Raw genomic sequence first — 25241 nt, 5'->3', positions numbered from 1 at the left:
CAGTTTTTCAATAAGACGATGGTTTTGTTAGTTTCTCCTTATAAGCCTGACAGTTTACTCCATATAGTTTGAGGCTATCTTGCTGCATCCTAGCATAAGATTGACTTATTCAGTGTGTGGATTGATCTGACTACCTGAAATATTTCTTTGTAATGCTTTGGGCCTTAAATTTTATTTTCTTTCATACTAATATGTCAGAACTAGTTTGGGTTAATGTTTTCCTGGTGTACCTTTTTCTAGCTCTTCATTTTAGCTTGTTTATGTTGCTTTGCTTTAAACATATTTCTTATAAGTAAATAGCTGATCTTGTTTTTCATTCAATCTGAGAGTCTGTATCTTTTAATAATGAGTTTGATCCATTTGTATCTATATTGTGATTACTGGCATACTTGCACTTACCTCTGTCGTTCATTTTCTATTTCTTCTTAACTGTGTCTTTCCTTTTCTGCTTTCTTTCTCCTTTCTCCTTCTATTAGATTGATTCAGTTTGCTCCACTCGCCAACCCCTACCCCCATACTTCCTTCTGCTGGCTTGGAATTTACGCATTCTGTTTCTTTTATTACCGCCCTTAAATAGTGAAAATGTGCGCCTACAACAGCTAATGTCATTTGGTATCTTTATCTGCCTTCGGAACAATACAAGAACCTTAAACATGTTCATTCTGATTTGCCCATCTCATCTTCCAAATCATTTTTGCCTGGTATTTTAATTTCATATTGTTCATAAGTTGTCCTGAATTAGACATTATTTTAAAGTCAGTATCTATTTAGATTTATTAATGTTTTTATTACTTTTTTATTAGTGTCAAACTTAATTTTTACAACCACGTTCTTGTATCCCTCTCCTTTTTGTTGGGTTAATTTGGTTTCACATTTAATATGTAAATGGTGGATCTATGTCGGTTTAATTGGATATAAGAAGCATGATACAGATCTAGCTTTGTCACATCCAAATAGCTAACCAGTTGCACTTATGTATTTTTACTGAATAATCCACCCTCTATATATTTGAATCTATTGTTGAATATTATGTTCTAATTGATAGGTTTGTAGATTCAAATATATATGAGATTTATTATATAATAAATAGAGCATTTTATATTTTTGGGAAAAGGATACAGGTTAATTGTTGGTCTAATATAGCACTCTTAATTATAGTATAATACAATTTTCATATTTAGTAAGGTACTTACCCCTTGTAAAAGTTCTTTTTCAGAATCTTCCAAGCTATTTTCTCAGTCCTATTTTTCTAGAACAACTTTGAAGTGAAGTGGGCGTGAAGATCTCTTTGAGATCCTATTTTCATTTCCTCTGGATATTTACCCAGAGGTGGGATTGCTGGATCGCACAGCAGTTCTATGTTTAATCTTCTGAGGAATAGCCATACTGTTTTCCATAGTGGCTGTACCACTTTATGGCAGAGCCTCTTCTTGACCCAGCTCTTGCTCCATGCCTGAGCCGGGTCCAGAGCGGCAACAGCTCTTCCCACCCACCTCCCCAAATCTGACTCTGTCAGGGATTATGTGGCAACAGCAGGACAGGTGATATCCAAATGTACAGTTCTTAAGTGTCCTACACACAAGTGAGAGGTAGGCTTTTCTGGGTGTTTCTGACTGGTTTCCCAGGACATCACTGATGACAAAAACACTGTAATCCCACTGCCACCTGGCCTGCTGCTGGACGTGTTAAGTGTGAGATAGAGTGTGCTCAATAATAATGTGAAAATGAGGATTAAATGTCCCAAACTTCCCCACACTCACAATTGTAGTTTGGTAAGGTATTCTCACTTTGCTTTGTGGAGTGTTTCCCCTAATTATTACACATGCTTCAAAACCTAATTGGGAAATAAGAAACTCAAACTTTTGGGAAGCTCCCTGGCGGTCCAGTGGTTAGGATTCTGTGCTTCCACTGCAGGGGGCACGGGTTCAATCCCTGACTGGGGAACTAAGATCCTATGTGCTCTATGGTGTGGCCAAAAAAAAAGAAACTCAAGCTTTCTTCCAAAGAATTAAGGATGATTCTGTTATTCTAATTTATTTTCTGGAGTTTGGATATAAGCCCTTGTGGTTCAGAGGTCAGGACCCTACTAGTAGGCAGTATCAGATAACCCCCACCTTCCTACCAAGATACTGACAGTTACACCTTATCTTGCAAAGCATGGTGGGAAGACTAATTAGTTGCTAGGCAACAATGATTAAATGAAGGAAGTGATTATGCTTTGAAGAGACTGGCACATAATCTTTAAGTGGCTATGAAATTTTGATTGTCAATATATAAAAAATAAACTTTGTTGCAGAGAGAGAAAAAAATCTTAGCAGAGACAATTAACTCAAAACCATGGACAGTTGAATGATCATGAGCGTCCAATTCCAACCATTTTTGATGCGTATTTTTTACTTTGAACCCAGTAGTTGTTCCAGGACTGAAGAGCACCGAGGTTACTTCTCTCCTCTTTCCTTTTTTCCTCCTCCTTTTCCGTCCCTCTCCACCCTCCTATCCCCCATCCCTCATCCCCCACCTTCCCTCTGCCACTGTGTATTAGTTCACCTGGGCTGCCATAACAAAATAGCACACACTGGGTGGCTTAAACAACAGAGATTAATTTTCTCACAATTCTGGAGGCTAGAAATCCAAGGTCAAGGTGTTACAGAGCTGATTTCTTCTGAGGTCCCTTCCCTTGCCTTTTAGATGTCCATCTTCTCCCTGTGTCTTCACATCATCTTCCCTCTGTGTGTGTCTGTGTTTTAATCTCCTCTTTTCATAAGAACATCAGTCATAATTGGATTACAGTCCACCCTAATGACCTCATTTCAGCTCAGTTACTCTTTTGTTTTTTTGTTTTTTGGCTGTACCATGCAGCTTGCAGGATCTTAATCTCCCTGACCAGGGATCCAACCCAGGCTCCGGCAGTGAAAGCGCCAAGTCCTAACCACTGGGCCACCAGGGAATTCCCCAGTGACCTCTTTAAAGACCCCATCTCCAAATACAGCCCCACTCTGAGGGTTAGGACTTCAACATATGAATTTGGAGCAACACAATTCTCATAAGAACCGCCCTCCCTCCTCCAGCCTCTCTATATGCTCAGCCGTCCCTCGACATTCTTCCTCCCTCCTCCCTCTCACTGTACATCCTGCCCCTTTCTCCTCCTCCCTTCTTCCTCCCACTTTACTTCTCTTGACTTCACCTTGCTGCCTCCATCCATCATGCCCATTAGATGATCTTGTTCTTCTCCATGGTGGTCTATAGAGCAAGGCCCTGTGGATACAGAGCTATAAACAAGAGACTCTGCCTTCAGGGCTTTTAAATCTGGTTAGAGAGATGAGACGCACGTAGGAAAGAATCAGTCACAAAACAGAGCCCTGATGCTTAGAGCCAGGTGAGTGGACCAGGGAGCAGAGTGCGTAGGATCCGAGCAGAGAGGTGACCGTAAGCTGGTGGGAGCCACCCCCAGATAGAAGGGGGGCAGTCACTGCGCACTGAAAGGAGAGGCAGCCTCAGGGGAGGAAGAAGGCCACTGATGGCAGGAGGAACAGTGTGAGGCCAAAGGTGGGAATGCGTAGTGAGTTTGGTCCATTGGTGGCCGTCAGAGTGCCATGCAGAGGAGGCTGGGCAAGATGCTGTGGGCAGTGGAGCCTCTGCAGCTTCACTCCCAAGACGCTGAGATGAAAGGCTTTGGGGGCTGTCTGAGGACGGGTCACACCATGCAGGAGGTGAATAAGTCCACCCATTTGGATTACAGCCAAAGGTTCAGAACCAAATGACTTATTAGGATAAAAGGTATATATTTTATAATGACATGACTCTCCAATGACACTTGGGGCGGTAAGGGGACTGCAGTCACATCTAAACCCAGGGGACATGGCAGAGAGGCAGATGGGCAGGACTCAGGACTGGTGCATGGGAAACTGGGAGTCCAGACTGGCTCTGCCTCCAAACGGCTGTGTGATCTTGGGCAGGTCACTTACCCACTCTGGGCCATATATTCTGTGTTGGAAAATGGGAGGATAGGGCTAGATCAGAGGTTTTCCAAAGATGAGTAACCAGAGCCCCGATACGGAAAGCAGATGAAAGTGGAGTGTCAGTTGCTCAAGTCCACCCACAATGAAATCCAGGAACTGAGCCTGAAAGTTGGAGGCAGGGGGCGGGCGGTGGTGTATGGGGCAAAAGACCTCTAAGTTCTCTGAGAGCTCTTTCGGTGACAATAAAATCCAGGACTCCCCAGACCACACTTCTGGACTCCCTAGAGGGGGCCTGTAATCCCAGGTCAATTTGTGAGAAAAGAATAGTTGGTTTTCAACTGAGCACCTCCTCCAGCCCCCAAGCATTCCTAGCTTTACATAAAAATCCATTACTGCCCAATCATCTATAACCCATCCTTACTTATTTTGATCCAAACATACTTAATAGGCACTGACTATAGACAAGAACTTTTACAAATTACCCTGATGACACACAGAGAAATTGGGCACTGTATCCTCTATTCAAATTCAGGCTGCTTGTTTTTTGCACAAGCCTCACACTCTTTTTTATTTATTTATTTATTTTTTTTGCGGTACGCAGGCCTCACTGTTGCGGCCTCTCCCGTTGCGGAGCACAGGCTCCGGACGCGCAGGCTCAGTGGCCATGGCTCATGGGCCCAGCCGCTCCGCGGCATGTGGGATCCTCCCGGACCGGGGCACGAACCCGTGTCCCCTGCATCGGCAGGCAGTCTCTCAACCACTGCGCCACCAGGGAAGCCCCTCACACTCTTTTTTAATGTTAGGTTTTTTCATCTTAATGTTAAAAGATTCTCCCATCAGTTTTATAGTTGCTTTTCATGTATACTCCTATTTTCCATACTCCACCCCACCTCTCGCCAGCACTGGTGAGAAGAGGAAGAGTGAAAGGGTTAGAATCTTAAATTCAATGAGTTTTGGTACTTGACAATGATAACAAAAAGTATGCAAAGACTGATTGGCTGAGACGAATGTGTTAAAAGCAGTATTTATGTGAGGGGTATCCGGGGAGCTGAGTGGCTATCTCACCCTACCAGATTCCCACGTTGTTCTTGTTTTCTGTGATCTAAAATATTAGAGTCACCTTTGCCTGTCCTTAACCCACTAAATCTATTCTGTCTCCCCCTTTCACTACCCCAGGAAAAAAGAGGAAGATTTACAGACCTATTGGATGCTAAATATTTACGGACCACATTACAGATCTGGGTCATATGGTAAGAATGGTATTATTTCAAAGCTAGGTTTAAATAAACAAGCATTTCAGTGGGAGAAAGCCCACTGAAGTAAATCCCTTCTGAGTGCTCTGGGGAGAAAACACAAGGCAGACACCAGCAATGCTTTATCTTTCTGCCACCAACCAAAAAATAGATATAAAATAACAATATAAAAAGAAAGAGAAAGAAAAAATATCCAAATCATCTACAAACAGCTTTTAAGTTTTTCATCTGAGTGTATGAGCTCTGTACTAACCTTTTGCAGCCTGGTCTCTTCCCTCACCACATTCCAGGAACTGATCCTTTGAGGTCACTGATAATCAAATTCAAAGGAATTGACTCAGTGGTCCTCTCTATGCAGCCATGACCTTGAGTAAGCAAAGATTTTCTAAACAGGACGCAAAAAGTGCTAACTCTAAAGGAAAAGATTGATGAGTTTGCCTACATTAAGTTAGGAACTCTGTGTCCTGAGAAATCATGAAGAGCCTGAAAGGTAAGCCACCAACTGAGAGAAGAAATTTCCAATATGTATGTCCAACAAACTATATATACATGTTCTATATATTATTAATATATATTTCTATTATATAATTTTTTTTTCAACAAGAAAAACATACACAACCCAGTAGAGAAATAGGCAAAAGACTTGAACAGGCACTTGACCAAAAATGTGTATCAAATAAACATATGAAAACATGTTCAACCTTAAAGTCACCAGGGAAATGCAAATTAAAACCAAATGAGACACCATTACAAATCCACCCAAATGGCTAAAATTAAAAAGACTGAGGACTTCCCTGGGGGTGCAGTGGTTAAGAATCTGCCTGCCAATGTGGGGGACATGGGTCTTCTCCCTGGTCCGGGAAGATCCCACATGCCGAGGAGCAACTAAGCCCGTGCGACACAACTACTGAGCCTGTGCTCTAGAGCCCGCGAGCCACAGCTACTGAGCCTGCATGTGACAACTTCTGAAGTCTACACACCTAGAGCCCGTGTTCTGCAACAAAGAGTAGCCCCCGCTCGCTGCAACTAGGGAAAGCCCGCATGCAGCAACGAAGACCCAACGCAGCCAGAAATAAATTAGAAAAAAAAAAAGTTTGAAAAGATAACCTTAAAAAAAATAAAAAATGAAATTAAAAAGACTGACCATGTTGGGAAGGATGTAAAGTAACTGGAATTTTCCTGCACTCCTGATTGGCATTCAAATGAGTACAACCACTTTGGAAAACTGTTGAGAGGTTTCTACTACAGTTGGAAGTATGCATAGCCTATGGCTCAACAATTCTACCCCTAGATTTCTACCCAACAGAAATGCATCGTAAAATAAAATAGCATCATATTATTTGTAACAGCTCCAACTACGAACAACCCACATGCCCATCAACAGGTATAATGGATAGATTCTGTTATATTCATAAAATAGAATACTACACAGTAATGAAAATGAGAAAACTGGCGCTCTGTGCTCAACATGGCTGAACCTTACGAATGTAATAATGAGCAAAGAAAGTCAGACACACAAAATACATATTATGTGGTTCCACTTATATCAAGATTCAAGACAGAAACTGTAGTGTTTGAATTCAGGAGAGTAGGTGTCTATCTGCCTTTCCCAGATATAATCACTAAAAATAGGTTGGCGTCTCCTCTTGAGACTCTTTAATTTTTAAAATGCTCTTAATATTTGGGGAATTCCCCGGTGGACTAGTGGTTGGGACTCAGTGCTTGCACTGCCGTGGCCTGGGTTCAATCCCTGGTTGGGGAACGGAGATCCCGCAAGCTGCGTGGTGTGGCCGAAAAAAAAATAGACTTCATATTTGGAAATTAAACCAAAAAAATATTAAAGCTACCTTAATAACAAGGAGAGATATTGTGATTATTGTCTTCCTCTTAAATATTTCATTATGAGAATTTATAAACGCACATGAAAGTAGGGAGGGTACCATGATGAGCCCTGATTTACTCATTGCTCAGATCTGACAATCACTCATATCTACCCATATTTACTTCAGCTGTTTTTTTCTGTTCTGAAGTATTTTCAAGCAGGCCCTAGACTTCATGCCATTTCATCCCCAGATACTTCATTAAGAGTCTCAACTACTTGAGGACATTTTCTTAGATGATTCCAATCCTAAAATCACACCAACGAGATTAACAATCGTCACTTCAACATCATCCACTATGCAGATCACATGTGATTTCCCTTGATTGTCCCCATCTGTCTTTTACACGTGACATGTGTCTTTTACAACCATTTATAAAAATGAGAGAGGCATGGGGGGGTGCTTCTGGGAGGCTGATATTCTTTTTCTTTTTTTTTTTGGCCACACAGCTTGTGGGATCTTAGTTCCCTGACCCAGGATCGAACCCGGGCCCTCGGTATTGAAAGCACAGGTCTTAACCACTGGACTGCCAGCGAATTCTCCTGATATCTTTTTCTTGACTTCGATATAGGAACTTTTCTGTATGTTATGTTTATATTTCAATAAAAATATCTATTAAAGAATAGAACAAAAAATAGTATGAAAACATCAAGCAAAAGCAAAAACGTTCCATAGCTTCATGGCGTCCGAAAGGCAGAATTCTAAAGATGATGCCCAAGAGTTCCAACACCTGGGGATTCAGTCAAACACTAATTTGGATGTAGATGTGAAGGGACTGTAGATGTAATTAAGGTTTTGAGCCTTAAAATAGGGAGAGTATCCTGAATTAGGCAGGTGAGCTCAATATTATTGCTTGAGTCTTTAAAAGTAGAGAAATTTCTCCAGCTGGAATCAGAGATGCAGCAGAAGAGAAAGCGCGAGGTGAGGTCGAAGGAGAGCTTCAGCGCATGAGAAGGACGCGACCTGCTGTTGCTGGCTTCACAGACAAGGAATGAAGGAAGCCTGCAGAAGCTGAAAACCACTGGTCAACAGCCAGCAAGGAAATGGACACGAGTTCTACACCCCCGTGCAGCTGGGTTCTGCCAACCGTCTGGGTGAGCTTGGAGATGGATGCTTCCCCAGAAAGTGGAGCAGCCCTGCCTGCACCGTCATTTCTGCCACGTGAGACTCCGCGCAGAGAAGTCAGCCAGAGCTACTGAACTGCTGACCTCCAGAACTGTGAGGTACTCACTGTGCCAACTTGTGGCAGCAGCTGCAGAAAACAAACTGTTGCGGAGTCTAAGCTCCTACTGCTTGCCACATGGCAGGCCAAGAAGAGACAGTGTGTTGGGGTGAGTAATATCGACTTTATTTGGAAAGCCAGCAGACAGAGAAGATGGTGGACTAAACTCTTGTTTTGCAGTACGCTGGCCTCTCACTGTCGTGGCCTCTCCTGTTGTGGAGCACAGGCTCCGGACGCGCAGGCTCAGCGGCCATGGCTCACGGGCCCAGCCGCTCCGCGGCATGTGGGATCTTCCCGGACCGGGGGCACGAACCCGCATCCCCTGCATCGGCAGGCGGACTCCCAACCACTGCGCCACCAGGGAAGCCCTGGACTAAACTCTTAGAGAACCGTCTTAACTTGGAAGAGAATTCAGGCTGCTTTTATGCTAAGGGAAAAGGGGAAGTCGGAGGGTTCAGGATTAAAGGTGGGCTGCAGACTTCCTGGAGCCACCTGGCCTTCAAGGGAAGCATAACATTTCTCTGTTCTGCTTGCTCACAAGGCTGCTGCAAAACTTCGAGTCGTGAGCAATTATTTCTCCTTTACCACACTTATCTCTGCTTATTTGCTAGCTGAAAACGAACTTATCTACAAGTAGTAGCCATAACTAACCCAGGACCACCTGGGATGGGAACTTGCTTCAGGGAACTTAATGAGCTGTTTGGGCACAAGCCACGTTTCTCTAATATTAACTCTTTATGGTCAGGGCTACAGTACATAAGCTGTAGAATGAGGGAGACAGTTTCAACGCAGTGTTAGTTCTGTTCTGCCTCTTACAAAACTTCTTCCTGGCCTGAGCGGTCCTCCCCCATCTAGTTCCATCCTGTTTTTTCTTGCAAATGCATTTCCCACCATACAGCCTCCACTGAAGGGCACCCCCTAGTATCCCCTTGAAACGTGTCCCCACTTTCCACTCCCCTCCCCTCCCTACACCGTGCCTTCTACCTGAGAAGCTCTCCCCACTTCTTCCCACCTCTCACGGTGCTACACCTCCTTCAGGCCTGGTGACAGCCTTTCCTAATGTCCATCTTTTTTTGCTTCCAGGCTGGGCATCTCTTTTCGCCTACTACGGGGTCATCCTGGCCAGTGCGGAGCTGCTGGAGCGGGACCTGGCCTGTGGCTTGCGGTCGGAGTCTGAGGCAGTGGTGACCGTAGGGGTCTCGGAGGAGAGCCAGAGCCCCTGCCACTGCCAGGTGTTTGCCCCTTCCGACTACCAGACCATGATTATCAGCACCATTGGCGAAATTGCTCGTAAGTATCTCTCTATTGGGTGGCTCTCTGTTTTGGGTGGGGGACACGCAACTCAGAGTCTCAGAGGAGAGAAGAGTGACCTGTCGTACACTTGACTCCTGCCTGGTAGAAATGGACGAGTCCCCACAGCATGCTGAGTTGTCTCCAGTGCGGATCTGTGTGGGGAGAAGTCTGGAGGAGTGGAGCTTTGAATTAGCGCACGTATCAGTTCTAACATGCATTCCCCTACATCGTAACGTCTCTGAAACTGGGATGTGTCTCACAATGGCATGTTAGATTTCAGTTGGAAGCACTGTTTCTGCTTTAATAGACATAAAATAATGGTACTTAAAAATCAATGGCACCTTGAATTTGAAAAACAGTATAAAACATTTAAAATATAGGTCTAGCAAGTTGGCGGTTTACAATAGACCTGCGTGCTGTAATAAGCATCCCGGGTGTAAAATGTCCTTCACACACTCCAGTGCTTGTCGTTCTCGGATCCCCGTGGGAAAAGCATATGGAAGGAGTCATGAAGTCGATGACAGTGTGACTGGGTCTTGGCTGGAATACGCATTGACATTTGGATTAAGTTGCTTCTTTCTGAGATGACAGGGAGGAATCCATGCCATTGTTAATAAATTTCATTTTCTTTCAAGGTTCTGAAAATTGTCTTTGTCATTTTTTCCCTAGTGAATCCTTTAACTATCCTGGGCATTAATTTCCTGGGAAGACGGCTGAGCCTTTCTATTACCGTGGGATGCACAGCTTTGTTCGTCCTTCTCCTCAATATTTGCACTTCAAGGTATTTGCTTTCTGTTTGCTTTAAAGCAATCTAGTTTTGTGCAGTGGTTTTAATATGAGGTCTCCTGACCCATGGCCTTCAGTGGAGGTTAGGGGCAAGTCCCTTTCGCCAAGAGAGTAGAGTACAGGCTGCTTGTTTGACTAGAACGATCAAACAAGCCCCTGGTACCTGCCCCTCTCCTCTTCCCCCTGAGCAGGTCCATCGTCAGCACTCACAGGACATGGGTACCAGCGTGGGAGTATTCAGTTCACTTACCGAGATATTTAGGATCTTTATGTGAAGCTTCCTGGAGAATGGAGACTCTGGTTGTTTACCAAATGCTCTGCACCGTTGTCAAGATAGGGATGTAGACAGCATACCTGTGGTGGGAAAACTCATTGCACTCTGAATTTGTGACCCTAGAGTGGGCCTCATTTATAATATATATGACTTATTCTGCAAACTGTCTGTACCATTTTCCAAGGGTGGTGCAGAGGTGTGCTCATCTTGGGGGGCTGGGCTGGAATGGCACACTCTGGGGGGACAGGATTGAAGGATTGAGTCCGGCTTTTGCTTTCGGACCCCACAGTCAGGCCAGCTGAGGAGCAGCCCCTTCCTCAGGACCTGGTCTTCAGAGATGTGTGTTGGCATCTGTAATGTCCTGGGATCGGGGCCCCGGAAGGCCCTCTGTGTCGCCTGTGGTAACGTCTCGCTCTGGTTCCCTAGTGCCGGTCTCATCGGCTTCCTCTTCATGCTGAGGGCTTTGGTGGCGTCCAACTTCAACACCATCTATATTTACACTGCTGAGGTTAGTTTTGGGGAAGGGGTTGGTTCCATCAAGGTGTGCGAGGTGAGCTACTTAGAGCAGGTGTTTGTCTATAGGTCACGCATCCCTGGCTTCTGTTGACTTTTGATGATTTTCTAAAAACATCCTATTAAAATGACACCAGAAGGTTTATTTGATGGGGCCTTTCTCCTGCCCCATGGGGTCTAGTGAAAGCCAGTCTCTGAGAAGAAAGATAGGACCTTCTCCCTTTCTCACTAAACTGCATCCATGTAAAAAACAACTCTTGCCCTCATACCATGCTTCCCGAAGAAATAGGGATAGGGCCCCGTACCTGCATGTTGCTGATAAAATGCAAAACACCCTATTTCTCCCTTTTTAAAATTAGAATGTATTTTTCGCCTTTATTCTTTTGAAAGATCACATCCCACTCTGTCTGTTGTTTGTTGTAGGTAGCTTAAATTCAAATAGAATAGTAATTTATTCTTAATTTATTGAATTACTATATCTACTTAATACATCACTTGTGAGGAGCTTCTCAGAAACCACCACTTTAAAGAGCAAATACTCCTAGAAATAAGCAATATCTGAGTAGGAAACTTAGTATTTTAACTGGTTTTGCCTTTCGTTGAGCCGGAGAAAGTGGTGCTATAGGGACTGCTATAGCTGCATTCATCTTCATCTTGGGAAACGTAGAAGTCTGTTTAGAATACAGATGACATATCAAAACCACAGAGAAAAAGATTCTTTTCCCCTCACATAGATAAAAATAGGAAATTATGACACATTTGACATATATGTAGTATTTCATTTAGTTCCATTAACAATCTTCTAAAATTATTGTGAATTTGTGAACTTAAAAGTCTATGTGTATCGTGGTGTGCCTCTAAAATTATATTTGAAATATTCAGTTTAACATTTTGGGATGTGTTCATTTAAAGGGTCATTCCTAAGTATTTTTTCCCTGATACATATTGCTTAAAAAAAAAAAAAAAGATGTGTACCTGAAGTTGCTTGTCTTCTGCTATTTCATCTCCTAGAATTGTCAAAAATGAACAAAAAAAATTGATATTCGAGCAGAGATCATCTGTATGTATCTGAATCCATTGTTTTCAATAGCCACTAGCCTCATTTTCTAGAAAAAGAAAAAGTTTCTGTGAAAAGGCACTCCACCCCCAGACATTCTTATAAATATAGCAGTGCCCCCCAGGGCAGGAAAGCGTCTTGTTTTTTGCGTTTGACAGATGGTGGCTAACACGATGTGGCCAAGTAAAGAGGCCACGTGCTTTGCTTCAGTGAATTGATGAAAACTGATCAGTATTTATAGCGTTAAGAGAAAAATTTCTAAAATTAAAAGAAGCATTCTTTCATATATTCTCCCTGAAATCTTCTTTATTAAATACTATTTGCTTATTTATTAAGAACTCTGGATCAGTGAAGTACAGATTAATGAGGTTTTACTATAAATGCAAGAAAGTTGCAGCAAGAAAGTAGACTGCATCATAAGATCTTACAACACAAACATGGTGAATGGTGTAGCATGTATGTGGCACTCCCGTCAGTTCTTTTCACTGTATCTGTATTAAAGGTTTGGTTGGATTGTTATTACTTGGGGAGTATTTTCTTTCCATTCGGTAGAACCACCTTTATATGTTTATAGCTCTAAAGTGGCAATCTTCTGTCTGACTGCAAGTACCTTTCTAAAATTACGTTTGGAGTATTAAACACCTATTTTGGAATTTGCTCACTTAAAGGATAATTTCTAAGTGTTTATTTTCTGATATTGTTAAAATTCAAATTTGTGTACCTGAGAAAATGAACATCTTCTATATCCTGTATATCCATATAGAATATTTGGCCTTTTATATATACCAAAGCCTGACCTGTGGAGGGAAGGGCAGAGGACTTGGGAGAGAGGGGTTTAAGCTAACTTCTCCACTCCAGGTCTACCCCACAACGATGCGCTCTTTGGGGATGGGGACCGGTGGCTCCCCGTGTCGCATTGGTGCGATGGTGGCGCCATTTATATCCCAGGTACAGCCCAGGGGTCTCTGTAGGGAGGATATGTCTAAGGGCGGTGGGGAAAGAGGGACCTGGCTCCCTTCAGGTTAAGGGTTTAACCAAGGATTTGTTTACTTGAGTTTCCTTGAGGTGTTGTTTTCCCATTGTCTGGTTAATTTGGCTGGGAAAAGAGGCGACATTGATGCTTCCAGTCTTCCAGTCAGTAGCATGTATTGCATTGCATGCAGGGTTTAGATTTTGCTGGACATTGTTGGGAGAGGATGCAAAAGACATGGACGACACAAGGAGCTGGGGCAGCTGCACGACAGTGAGCTCCAACCCTGACACTGTCAAGGGTGCAATCGAAAAACAGCCCAGAAGTGCAGGGAGGCTGCACCAGGGTGCAAGGATGTGGCCCTGGGCAGGTTAAGTCCAGCATTGAGACGAACCAGGCACAGGCTGGGAGAAAATCCAGGGGTGATCTGGACCGTTGGATGGGCCCTGTTTCAGGAGAGAAACAGAGGCAGATATGGTGCCCCACATGGTCATGGTTCCTCAGAGGGCCAAACAGCTTGCCCCTCTGCTCTGATCTTTCTCTTTTGGCCACGAGAAATGGAAATCCCCCTGAGCTGGCTGCAGCCAAAGACAAGAGTGAGGCTGGGCCCTGGGTGGGCCTGATCCAGGCAGTGAGGGCTGTCAGGGACCCAGGCTCTGTCCTCCTCACATCTATCTGGGGCCCAGGGTCACTGAGCATTCAGGCTGTACTCCCTTAAGACCAGTGTGCTATGCTTGTCCACGGACATGGCCGCCCCGCAAATCCCAAACATCTATCCTTAGTTCCAGGCACCAGAAGACACCAGAGTACTCTCTGCACCCCAGAAGGGTGCTCTCTCTGGCATCTCACTGGTCAGGCCTGGTCAGTTGTTCATAGTTGAGCTAAATCAGTTGTGGCCAAGAGTCAGGCTTATGGATGAATGCAACCTGGGAGGGGCAGTTTTCAGAGAAAGGGGGTTGACATGGGCTAAACAGACTGTAACGTGTATTTCTTATAATTTAATGGGATTTTGCTACCACCCTTATTAAAACTATTTTGGGAATATTTTGCCTACTTAATTAAAAATGAGGGCAGTTTTGGTCTTGCAGTTGTGCTTTTCACAGTTCTTTTGCACTTATTATTTCAGCATGTTCAGAAAAGAACATAATGCTGAAAGGCAGCAGTAAAATATTGATCCTATTTCTGGATGGTCAGACCGAGGTAGAGTTTATTCTCCAAGCTTTAATTAGGAATAGTCTCTTGGTTCTCAACCACTTGGAACATTTTCTCTGGGTATTTGTGGGCATTTATCTTTGAGGCCACCCTGCTTTCGGTGACTTTGTGGACCAGGAAATATCTCAACTAGGACCAGGTCTCCTGGGGCATAGGGCTTTGTTCTACTTAGCGTCCTTCTCGGGGAGTTCTCAGCTCTTCACAGTGACGTCACCCAACTTTCTATGCCCCCCTCATCTGTAAAATGAAGATAAACAGTAACACCCACTACGTAGGTTTCTTCTCAGTATTACGTGAGATTAATACATACAAAGCACTGAGCCCAACATTTGACACACAGGAAGCCCTCAATAAGTGTTAGCTAATAACCATAACGGTGGTCAACAGCATCAAGGCCAAATGCTAAATATTCAGATAAGAGTATTTCTGTTACTGAGAAATATTTAAGCCCAGTTGAGTGATTTCAATCACTATGCAATTGGAATGTTTTGCTTTCCTCACCAGGTTTAGGATGGGAAGTTAGAATCTGGGAAGCTTTGTGTTTGCTCGTAGAATATCTGCCTGGGTTTGGAGTGGGGCCGGCTGCTCCAGGTAGACAGGAGAGCTTGGTGACACTCTCGTGAGCTCATCAGTCAGTGTACCCTTGGACGCGGTTCTCAAGCTTCAGTGCATATCAGAGTTACTAGGGTAACTTGATACCGTGAAGATTCCTGGACTTCACTCAGAGATTCTGATTCTGTATATGGGACCATCACCCACAGTTTTAGCAGGAATCCAGAGTGAATCTGATGCTATTGGTCTGGGGACCAATGAGAGGTGTGGCCATCAGCAAGGAAATTGACTTTACTTTCACTTAATTCTTCTTCTTCCTCCTCTTCCTTCCCTTCCCACTCCCCTTCCCTTTCTCCTCCTCTTTCTTTTGTCCTTCATTTAGGAACTTATTTTGGTGACTCATTCGACAAGTTGTTTTCAGGGTAATTCTCTACAAACCGCCTTTTTCATAGTTTGGCAGTTAGAATGCCAGAAAGGACTCCATAAGCTACCATCTATATTTGATAGAGTAGAAGCAAGACTTTATAAGGGAATTCCTCACTTCCACTGCAGGGGCTGGGGGTTTGATCCCTGCATGCCGCGAGGCACGGCCAAAAAAAACAAGAATTTATCCCAGTTCAACTTTCAACCAGCGTTTATTGCACGCTTACTCTGTGCCTGACATTGTTCTCTTTATTTATAGCAGTAAATAAGCCAGACCAGGGTCCAGTGGTGTGCTGCAACTGGCCTGCACTGGCTTGTGAAAACTGATTGTTAAATTTTCAGGAAATTACTTTGCAAGCCAGTTGATGTCACGTTGTAGCTTGAAATCAGCACGGTGGTGATTTTTATCCCATGGCCACAGGCAAATGCTACCATCAGGACTGTTTCTGGAAAGCCTGTTAAACATTTCGCAACACACCACCACAAGATTCCTGCTCTCAAGAGGCTTACTTTCAAGTTGGGTGCTTTACAAACATGCACAAAATTAAGATGATTCAAATTAATTATTTGCGTATCTTAATTATGTGCATATCTGTAAAGCACTCAACTTGAAAGTATGTTGGGAGGCAACGATAATGAGTGAAAGGGATGACAGGCCTTCCCCCACCCCCTCTTTTGGCTCAAAATTCCTTTACTGAAGGATAAATTGAATTAAAATCCATACGTTCCATGAGGGACAGGCCTTTTTAAAAGACAAGGCTTCATATAGCCAATATTTTAGAGTAACTATAAATGGAGAATAGCCTTTAAAAATTGTGAATCGCTGTATTGTACACCTGTCTGTAACTTACGTAATAAAGTACATCAACTGTACTTCAACTTAAAAAAATTATAAAAAGAGGCAAGGTGACTTTGGAGTTGAGACCTGAAGTATAAGAAGCTGACAACTTGTGAAGGGTAACAGCATTTCAGGTGGGATGACATCTGGTGCAAAGTCCTGGGGATGGGAAGAGCTTGGTGTCTTCTCGGAATAGAAGCTATCTGTGATGAGCAAAGTGCAGAGAAGTACAGGGAGAGAGTGTGCCTTGCAGGCATACTTTGGATTTTTTTTCTTAGGAGGAGTGGGAAGTAATTGAAGTGTTTTAAGCAGCGTCATGATCAGTTTTGCAATTTACAAAGAGCACTGTGGTTGCTGAAGAGTGAACTGGCAGGGGATTGGGAGAGGGCAAGGGGGGAACAAGCTTATCATAAGACTCTAATTTCACATCACCATGTGCTCAAATGAAAAGGGAGATTTCAGAATTCTGGAAAACCATTTCTCTTATAGAGGGAAATACTACATAAAAAATTTTAGTTTCTGCCCAGGAAAAAAAAAATACTAGACAAGGATGAAAGACAAACCTTTACTTTTCAAGGGTTTCAAAAAACCCTAATTGAATTGTCACAGCTGAGCGATGATTTTGTTGTCCTGTTGAATGCCTGACCTTCCTCAGAAGCATGGAAACAATGAATCAACGCATAAGATGATACACAGAACTTCACCAGTTAATGGGAATAAAAAATCTATCCATTTCGTAGTTTCATTAGTGATTTCTAGTAAGCAGTAAACTTACTGAGGAACTATGTTGTCCAAGATAAAGTCAGACACTAAAGTGGTAGGGACAGATTTTGATTAGTAATTATTGCAGTAGGGAAAAAAGAGTCCAGTGTGAACTGAATTCAACTTTGATTTGTACGGAGGTGACTGGGCTTTTTAAAGGGAGAAGAGGGAGTAGGACAAGGAAGGTCTCAACAGAGGCAGGGAAGTGAAAATCGGCAAAAAGTGGTAAGAGGGGTTGGTCCACGTGAAACCCAGACAGGAGCCCTATCTCCAGGTATCGATCGGAACAAACAGTAAATTTTTTGGAAGCCTTGAGTATGTTCAGGTAGGCACTTTTAAGAGAGCTAGGGTCATCCGAGAGGTGTGGCTTTGAGCTGTTAGAAACTGTTAGTCTTTGTTCAAATCTTTATATTCCAAGATTGAGGCTTAGGTGAGAAGCAGCTTAGAAAAGCCTGGCTAGGGTTTGGTCAAGGAGAAAGTTTTTCTCAATGTCAAGTGTGGTTCATAAATACATTTGTGTTTATTGTATTTTCAGTGATTTAAGAGATTTCCAAAGGCAATTTTGACCACGTGATTTTTTCTTCTTCCACACTGAAAACACAAAAATTAAAAACTTAGAAATAAAATTTTACTACCCTAATATTTTACTGGAGATAACAAATATAAATATTTTAATGAAGCCCTTGCAATATATCTAAGCATATGTACATATAAATATGCATATACATTTTACTCAAATATGATCATAGTTATATACTTTTTATTTTCTTAATAGATTTTAAATACTTTATTGGAATTCAATTGTTAGCATGATATTTATGGTAACATTATTCATAGGGTGATTCTTTCCACTTTAATGAGGTCTATTTTTATTTTTATTAATTTTTAAATTTTACTGAAGTATAGTTGATTTACAATGTTGTTAGTTTCAGGTGTACAGCAAAGTGATTCAGTTATACATATACTCATTCTTTTCCAGATTCTTTTCCCATATAGGTTGTTATAGAATACTGAGTAGATTTCCCTGTGCTATACAGTAGGTCCTTATTGGTTATCTATTTTATATATAGTAGTGTGTTTATGTTAATCCCAAGCTCCTAATTTATCCCTTCCCCGTTTCCCCTTTGGTAACCATAAGTTTGTTTTCAAAATCTGTGAGTCTGTTTTGTAAATAACTTCATTTGTATCATTTTTAAAAATTAGATTCCACATACGAGTAATATCATATGACACTTGTCTTTCTCTGTCTGAATTACTTCACTTAGTATGATAATCGTTAGGTCCATCCATGTTGCTGCATATGGCATTATTTCGTTCTCTTTTATGGTTGAGTAATATTCCATTGTATATATGTACCACATCTTCTTTATCCATTCCTCTGCCTATGGACATTTAGGTTGCTTTTATGTCTTGGCTATTGTAAAAAGTTCTGCAATGGACATTGGGGTGCAAGTATCTTTTCTTTTTTAAAAAAATTAGTTAATTGATTTTTGGCTGAGTTGTATCTTTGTTGCTGCGTGCGGGCTTTCTCTAGTTGCAGCGAGTGGGGGCTACTCTTCGTTGTGGTGGCAGGCTTCTCATTGCGGTGGCTTCTCTTGTGGCAGAGCATGAGCTCTAGGTGTCCAGGCTTCAGTAGTTGTGGTTCACGGGCTCTAGAGCGCAGGCTCAGTAGTTGTGGCGCACAGGCTTAGTTGCTCTGTGGCATGTGGGATCTTCCCGGGCCAGGGCTCAAACCCGTGTCCCCTGCATTGGCAGGCGGATTCTTAACCACTGTGCCACCAGGGAAGCCCCAGGGTTGCATATATCTTTTTGAATTATGGTTTTATCTGGATACATGCCCAGGAGTGGGATTGCTGGATCATATGGTAGTTCTGTTTTTCGTTTTTAAGGAACCTCCATACTGTTCTCCATAGTGGTTATACCAATTTATTTATTTTTATTTTTTTAATTGAAGTATAGTTGATTTAGTGTTGTGTTAATTACTGCTGTACAGCAAGTGACTCAGTTATACATATGTATACATTCTTTTCCATATTCTTTGCCATTATGCTTTATCACAGGATATTGAATATGGTTCCCTGTGCTATACAGTAGGACCTCATTGTTTATCCATTCTATATATACAAGTTTGCAGTTGCTAATCCCAAACTCCCAATCCATCCCTCTCCCACCCCCTCCCTCTAGGCAACCACCAGTCTGTTCTCTATGTCCCTGATTCTGTTTCTGCTTCATAGATAGGTTCATTTGTGTCATATTTTAGATTCCACATATAAGTGATATCATATGATATTTGTCTTTCTCTTTCTGACTTCACTTAGTATGATAATCTCTAGTTGCATCCATGTTGCTGCAAATGGCATCACTTCATTCTTTTTTATGGCTGAGTAGTATTCCGTTGTATATAGGTACCACATCTTCTTTATCCATTCGTCTGTTGATGGTCATTTAGGTTGTTTCCATGTCTTGTCTATTGTGAACAGTGCTGCTATGAACATAGGGGTGAATGTATCTTTTTGAATTATAGTTTTGCCTTGATATATGCCTGGGAGTGAGATTGCTAGATTATACGGTAATTCTATTTTTAGTTTATTGAGGAACCTCCATACTGTTTTCCACAGTGGCTGCACCAATCTACATTCCCACCAACAGTGCAGGAGTGTTCCCTTTTTCTCCACACCTCCTCGATCATTTATTGTTTGTAGACTTTTTGATGATGGCCATTCTGACCAGTATGAGGTGATGCCTCATTGTAGTTTTGATTTGTATTTTTCTAATAATTAGTGATGTTGAGCATCTTTACATGTGCTTTTTGGCCATCTGGCCGTCTTCTTTTTTTTTTGCGGTACGCGGGCCTCTCACTGCTGTGGCCTCTCCCGTTGCGGAGCACAGGCTCCGGATGCGCAGGCTCAGCGGCCATGGCTCACGTGCCCAGCCGCTCCGCGGCATGTGGGATCTTCCCGGGCCAGGGCACGAACCCGTGTCCCCCGCGTCGGCAGGCAGACTCTCAACCACTGTGCCACCAGAGAAGCCCCTGGCTGTCTTCTTTGGAGAAATTTCTGTTTAAATCTTCTGCCTGGGACTTCCCTGGCGGTACAGTGGTTAGGACTCTGCATTTCCAGTGCGGGGGGCACGGGTTCAATCCCTGGTTGGGGATCTAAGATCCTGTGTGCAGTGCAGTGCGGCACCTCCACCCCCACGAGATCTGCTGCCCATTTTTCGATTGGGTTGTTTTCTTGACAAAGGGCTGCATGAGCTGTTTGTACGTTTTGGAGGTTAATCCCTTGTTGGTTGCTTTGTTGGCACATTATTTTCTCCCATTCTGTGGGTTGTCTTTTTGTTTATGGTTTCCTTTGCTGTGCAAAAGCTTTTAAGTTTCATTAGGTCCCATTTGTTTATTTTTGTTTTTATTTCATTACTTTAGGAGGTGGATCAAAAAAGTTATTGCTGCGATTTATGTCAAAGAGTGTTCTGCCTATGTTTTCATCTAAGAGGTTTATAGTGTCCGCCCTTACATTTAGGTCTTTGATCCATTTTGGTCTATTTTGGCATATGGTGTTAGAGAATGTTCTTTTTTTTTTTTTTCTTTTTTAAATTATTTATTTATTTTAACATCTTTATTGGAGTATAATTGCTTTACAATGGTCTGTTAGTTTCTGCTTTATAACAAAGTGAATCAGCTATACATATACATATATCCCCATAGCTCTTCCCTCTTGCATCTCCTACCTTCCCACCCTCCTTTTTAAATTTAAAAAATTTTTTAATTTTTGGCTGCATTGGGTCTTCATTGCCATGTGAGCTTTCTCTAGTTGTGGCGAAGGGGGGCTACTCTTCATTGTGAGCAAGGGCTCTAGGTGCATGGGCTTCAGTAGTTGTGGCTCAAGGGCTCTAGACTCAGGCTTAGTAGTTGTGGTGCACGGGCTTAGTTGCTCTGCCTCATGTGGGATCTTTCCAGACCAGGGCTCGAACCCATATCCCCTGCATTGGCAGGCAGATTCTCAACCACTGTGCCACCAGGGAAGTCCCATTAGAGAATGTTCTAATTTCATTCTTTTACATGTAGCTGTCCAGTTTTCCCAGCACCACTTATTGAAGAGACTGTCTTTTCTCCATTGTATATTCTTGCCTCCTTTGTCATAGATTAATTGACCATAGATGCATGGATTTATTACTGGGCTTTCTATCCTGTTCCACTGATTTATATTTCTGTTTTTGTGCCAGTACCATACTTTTTTGATGACTGTCGCTTTCTAGTATAGTCTGAAGTCAGGAAGCCTGATTCCTCCAGCCTTGTTTTTCTTTCTCAAGATTGCTTTGGCTATTTGGGATCTTTTGTGTTTCCATATAAATTTACAATTCCATTGTTCTTGTTCTGTGAAAAATGCCATTGGTAATTTGATAGGGATTGCATTGAATCTGTAGATTGCCTTAGGTAGTATAGCCATTTGACAATATTAATTTTTCCAACCCAAAAACATGGTATATCTTTCTATCTGTGTCATCTTTGATCTCTTTCATCAGAGTCCTATAGTTTTCAGAGTACAGGTATTTTGCCTCCTTAGGTAGGTTTATTCCTAGGTATTTTATTATTTTTGATGCAGTGGTAAATGGGATTATTTCCTTAATTTCTCTTTCTGCTCTTTCATTATTAGTGTATACAAATGCAGGAGATTTCTATGTATTAATTTTGGTTTTTTGTTTCATTTATATTTATTTTTGGCTGTGTTGGGTCTTTGTTTCTGTGCGAGGGCTTTCTCTAGTTGCGGCGAGTGGGGGCCACTCTTCATCGCGGTGCGTGGGCCTCTCACTGTCGTGGTCTCTCTTCTTGCGGAGCACAGGCTTCAGACACGCAGGCTTAGTAGTTGTGGCTCATGGGCCCAGTCGCTCCGCAGCATGTGGGATCTTCCCAGACCAGGGCTCGAACCCGTGTCCCCTGCATTAGCAGGCAGATTCTCAACCACTGCGCCACCAGGGAAGCCCTGTGTATTAATTTTGTATCCTGCAACTTTACCAAATTCATTTATGAGCTCTAGTAGTTTTCTGGTAGCATCTTTAGGATTTTCTATATATAGTATCATGTCATCTGCAAACAATGACAGTTTTACTTCTTTTCCAATTTGGATTCCTTTTATTTCTTTTTTATTCTCTGATTGCTGTGGCTAGGACTTCCAAAACTATGTTGAATAAAAGTGGTGAGAGTGGACATCCTTGTCTTGTTCCAGATATTAGAGGGAATGCTTTCAGTTTTTCACTGTTGAGAATGATGTTAGCTGTGGGTTTGTCATATATGGCCTTTAGTGTGTTAAGGTAAGTTCCCTCTATGCTCACTTTCTGGAGAGTTTTTTTTTTATCATAAATGGGTGTTGAATTTTGTCAAAAGCTTTTTCTGCATCTATTAAGATGACCATAGTTTTTATTCTTCAGTTTGTTAATGGGGGGAACACACTGATTGATTTGTGTATATTGAAGAATGCTTGCATCTCTGGGATAAATTCCACTTGATCATGGTGTATGATGCTTTTAATGTATTTTTGGATTTAGTTTGCTAGTATTTTGTTGAGTATCTTTGTGTCTGTGTTCATCAGTGATTCTGGCATGCAATTTTCTTTTTTTGTAGTATCTTTGTCTGGTTTTGGTATCAGGGTGATGGTGGCCTCATAGAATGAGTTTGGGAGTGTTGCTCCCTTTGGAATTCTTGGAAGAGTTTCAGAAGCATGGGTGTTAGCTCTTCTCTAAATGTTGGATAGAATTCACCTGTGAAGCCATCTGGTCCTGGACTTTTGTTTGTTGGAAGTTTTTAAATGACAGTTTCAATTTCACTACTTGTGATTGATCTGTTCATATTTTCTATTTCTTCCTGGTTCAGTCTTCAAGGTTCTACATTTCTAAGAACTTATCCATTTCTTCTAGGTTGTCCATTTTATTGGCATACAGTTGCTTGCTGTAGTCTCTTATGATCCTTTGTATTTCTGTGGTGTCAGTTGTAACTTCTGTTTCATTTCTAATTTTATTGATTTGAGTCCTCTCCCTGTCTTTCTTGATGAGTCTGGCTAAAAGTTTATCAATTTTGTTTATCTTTTCAAAGGACCAGCTTTTATTTTTTATTTATTTATTTTAAAAATTTTCTGTATGTATTTAATCTCCAGTCTCGTTCAACTGCTACACAGTCTTTGTCACACATTTAACAGATATTTATTGAGTTTCTACTATGTACCAGACTATGTGCTAGAAGAATTCAGATACATTGATTTGATTGATTGGATTTCAAAAAGCTTAGAGTACAGTGGGCATCCAAAGGTTTGATATACATAAAACTTCTTAATAAGGCACCATCATTCTACAATTTTTTCTCAGTTTCTAAATTTAGAGTCTTTTTAATACTTGGGGAATGACCTAATTAACCAATAGCACTATGATGCTGAAAGCACTTACATTATAAAAAATATACATGATTATTCTGTAATTTATTATAAGGCAAATATGCAGGGCATTTGCTTAATTATTATTTTAATAGAGTACTTTGTCCATTTAGGGAGTTAAATTTAAAGTATCATGATAAAATCATAATAATTATGACATTTAGGTAACCTCACCTAAACCTATAACTTCAAATAAAATCAGTGACTCCCAAATGTGTATTTTTGGCCAACAGCTTGCTTTTGAGTTTCAGAAACTTGAAACCAGTGCCCTGCTATACATTTCTACCTAAGTATCCCTCAAGTACTTCAAATTCAAAAGGTTCATATATAAACACAATATTTTCTCTTACAGAGCTGCTTTACCCTCAGTATGTTTTAGATTAGTTATTCATCCCAGTCCCAAGAGTTAACCTAATCCCCTGCTTCATATTTTTTTTCACACACACACACTGTATTTTATTTTTACAGGAGATAAATAAACTGACACCAAGCATTGTAAATGGATGACCACAACAAAAGCAACAGTGATTGCAATTACCAAACACGAAACACACTCATACTATGTCATAATATTGACATTCAGTCCAGGAATCCTCCACTGTAACAGCTCCTTTACTTTGCAGTGAAAAGTGCTTTGTATATTTTTTGCCTCTGAGTCCTTGTGGGATTTTTTTTTTATTCAAACAGAAAGTCACAAAAATTATAATTCTCATCAGTTCACTCAGTCCCATGTATTAATTTTTTTCATCTTGATCTCTTGTTAGCGCTTTTATGAGTTCATCAGTTTTCCATTAGAGTTCTGAAAATGCTTATCCATTCAGTTCAGCAGTAGAGTCAGTTACCAGAAACCTGTACTTGTCAGTCTTTTCCATGAATTCCTTGAAGGTGAAACCCTTTTATAGGAACATTTTTGCAAAAGCATCAGAGTACACCCAGAACTGTCTGTAAATGACAAGACTTAAAAATGACCACGGTTAAAGATTTGATGAAAGTTCATAATATTGCAATTGACAAGGAAATTTAGTTATTTCTGAGATATGCATTTTAAAGTAATAACTAGAATTATGACTTATAACATTATACCAGAACATATAAGATTTTTAGAAATTTCATGTAATGTCTGAAACATTTATATTAATATATTGCCATACAAATAACCCAAAGAAAGTTTAGTATTAGTTGTTTTTTTTGTTTCTTTTTTTATACTGTAGGTTCTTATTAGTCATCAGTTTTATACACATCAGTGTATACGTGTCAATCCCAATTGCCCAATTCAGCACACCACCATCCCCACCCCACCACGGTTTTCCCCCCTTGGTGTCCATACGTTTGTTCTCTACATTTGTGTCTCAACTTCTGTCCTGCAAACCGGTTCATCTGTACCATTTTTCTAGGTTCCACATACATGTGTTAATATACGATATTTGTTTTTCTCTTTCTGACTTCACTCTGTATGACAGTCTCTAGATCCATCCACGTCTCAACAAATGACTCAATTTCGTTCCTTTTTATGGCTGAGTAATATTCCACTGTATATACATACCACATCTTCTTTATCCATTCGTCTGTCGATGGGCATTTAGGTTGCTTCCATGACCTGGCTATTGTAAATAGTGCTGCCATGAACATTGGGGTGCATGTGTCTTTTTGAATTATGGTTTTCTTTGGGTATATGCCCAGTAGTGGGATTGCTGGATCATATGGTAATTCTATTTTTAGTTTTTTAAGGAACCTCCATACTGTTCTCCATAGTGGCTGTATCGATTTACATTCCCACCAACAGTGCAAGAGGGTTCCCTTTTCTCCACACCCTCTCCAGCATTTGTTG

At 41.6% G+C, this 25241-nt stretch overlaps 1 protein-coding gene across 1 annotated transcript in view; it reads left to right on the top strand.

The window, feature by feature from the left end:
* Positions 1–25241, top strand: part of SVOPL (SVOP like) — a 71605-nt gene that overhangs the window by 18840 nt on the left and 27524 nt on the right. The window contains 6 exon segments of the mRNA XM_065883588.1: positions 5136–5209; positions 9398–9410; positions 9412–9604; positions 10277–10388; positions 11094–11175; positions 13096–13185. Of these exon segments, the coding sequence (XP_065739660.1) occupies positions 5136–5209; positions 9398–9410; positions 9412–9604; positions 10277–10388; positions 11094–11175; positions 13096–13185 (564 nt within the window).

Source organism: Phocoena phocoena, chromosome 9 (assembly GCF_963924675.1).
Source record: "Phocoena phocoena chromosome 9, mPhoPho1.1, whole genome shotgun sequence".
NCBI classification, from domain to species: Eukaryota; Metazoa; Chordata; class Mammalia; order Artiodactyla; family Phocoenidae; genus Phocoena; species Phocoena phocoena.
Note: the sequence above shows the minus strand (reverse complement) of the source record. Positions and strands in the feature narration are given on the sequence as shown.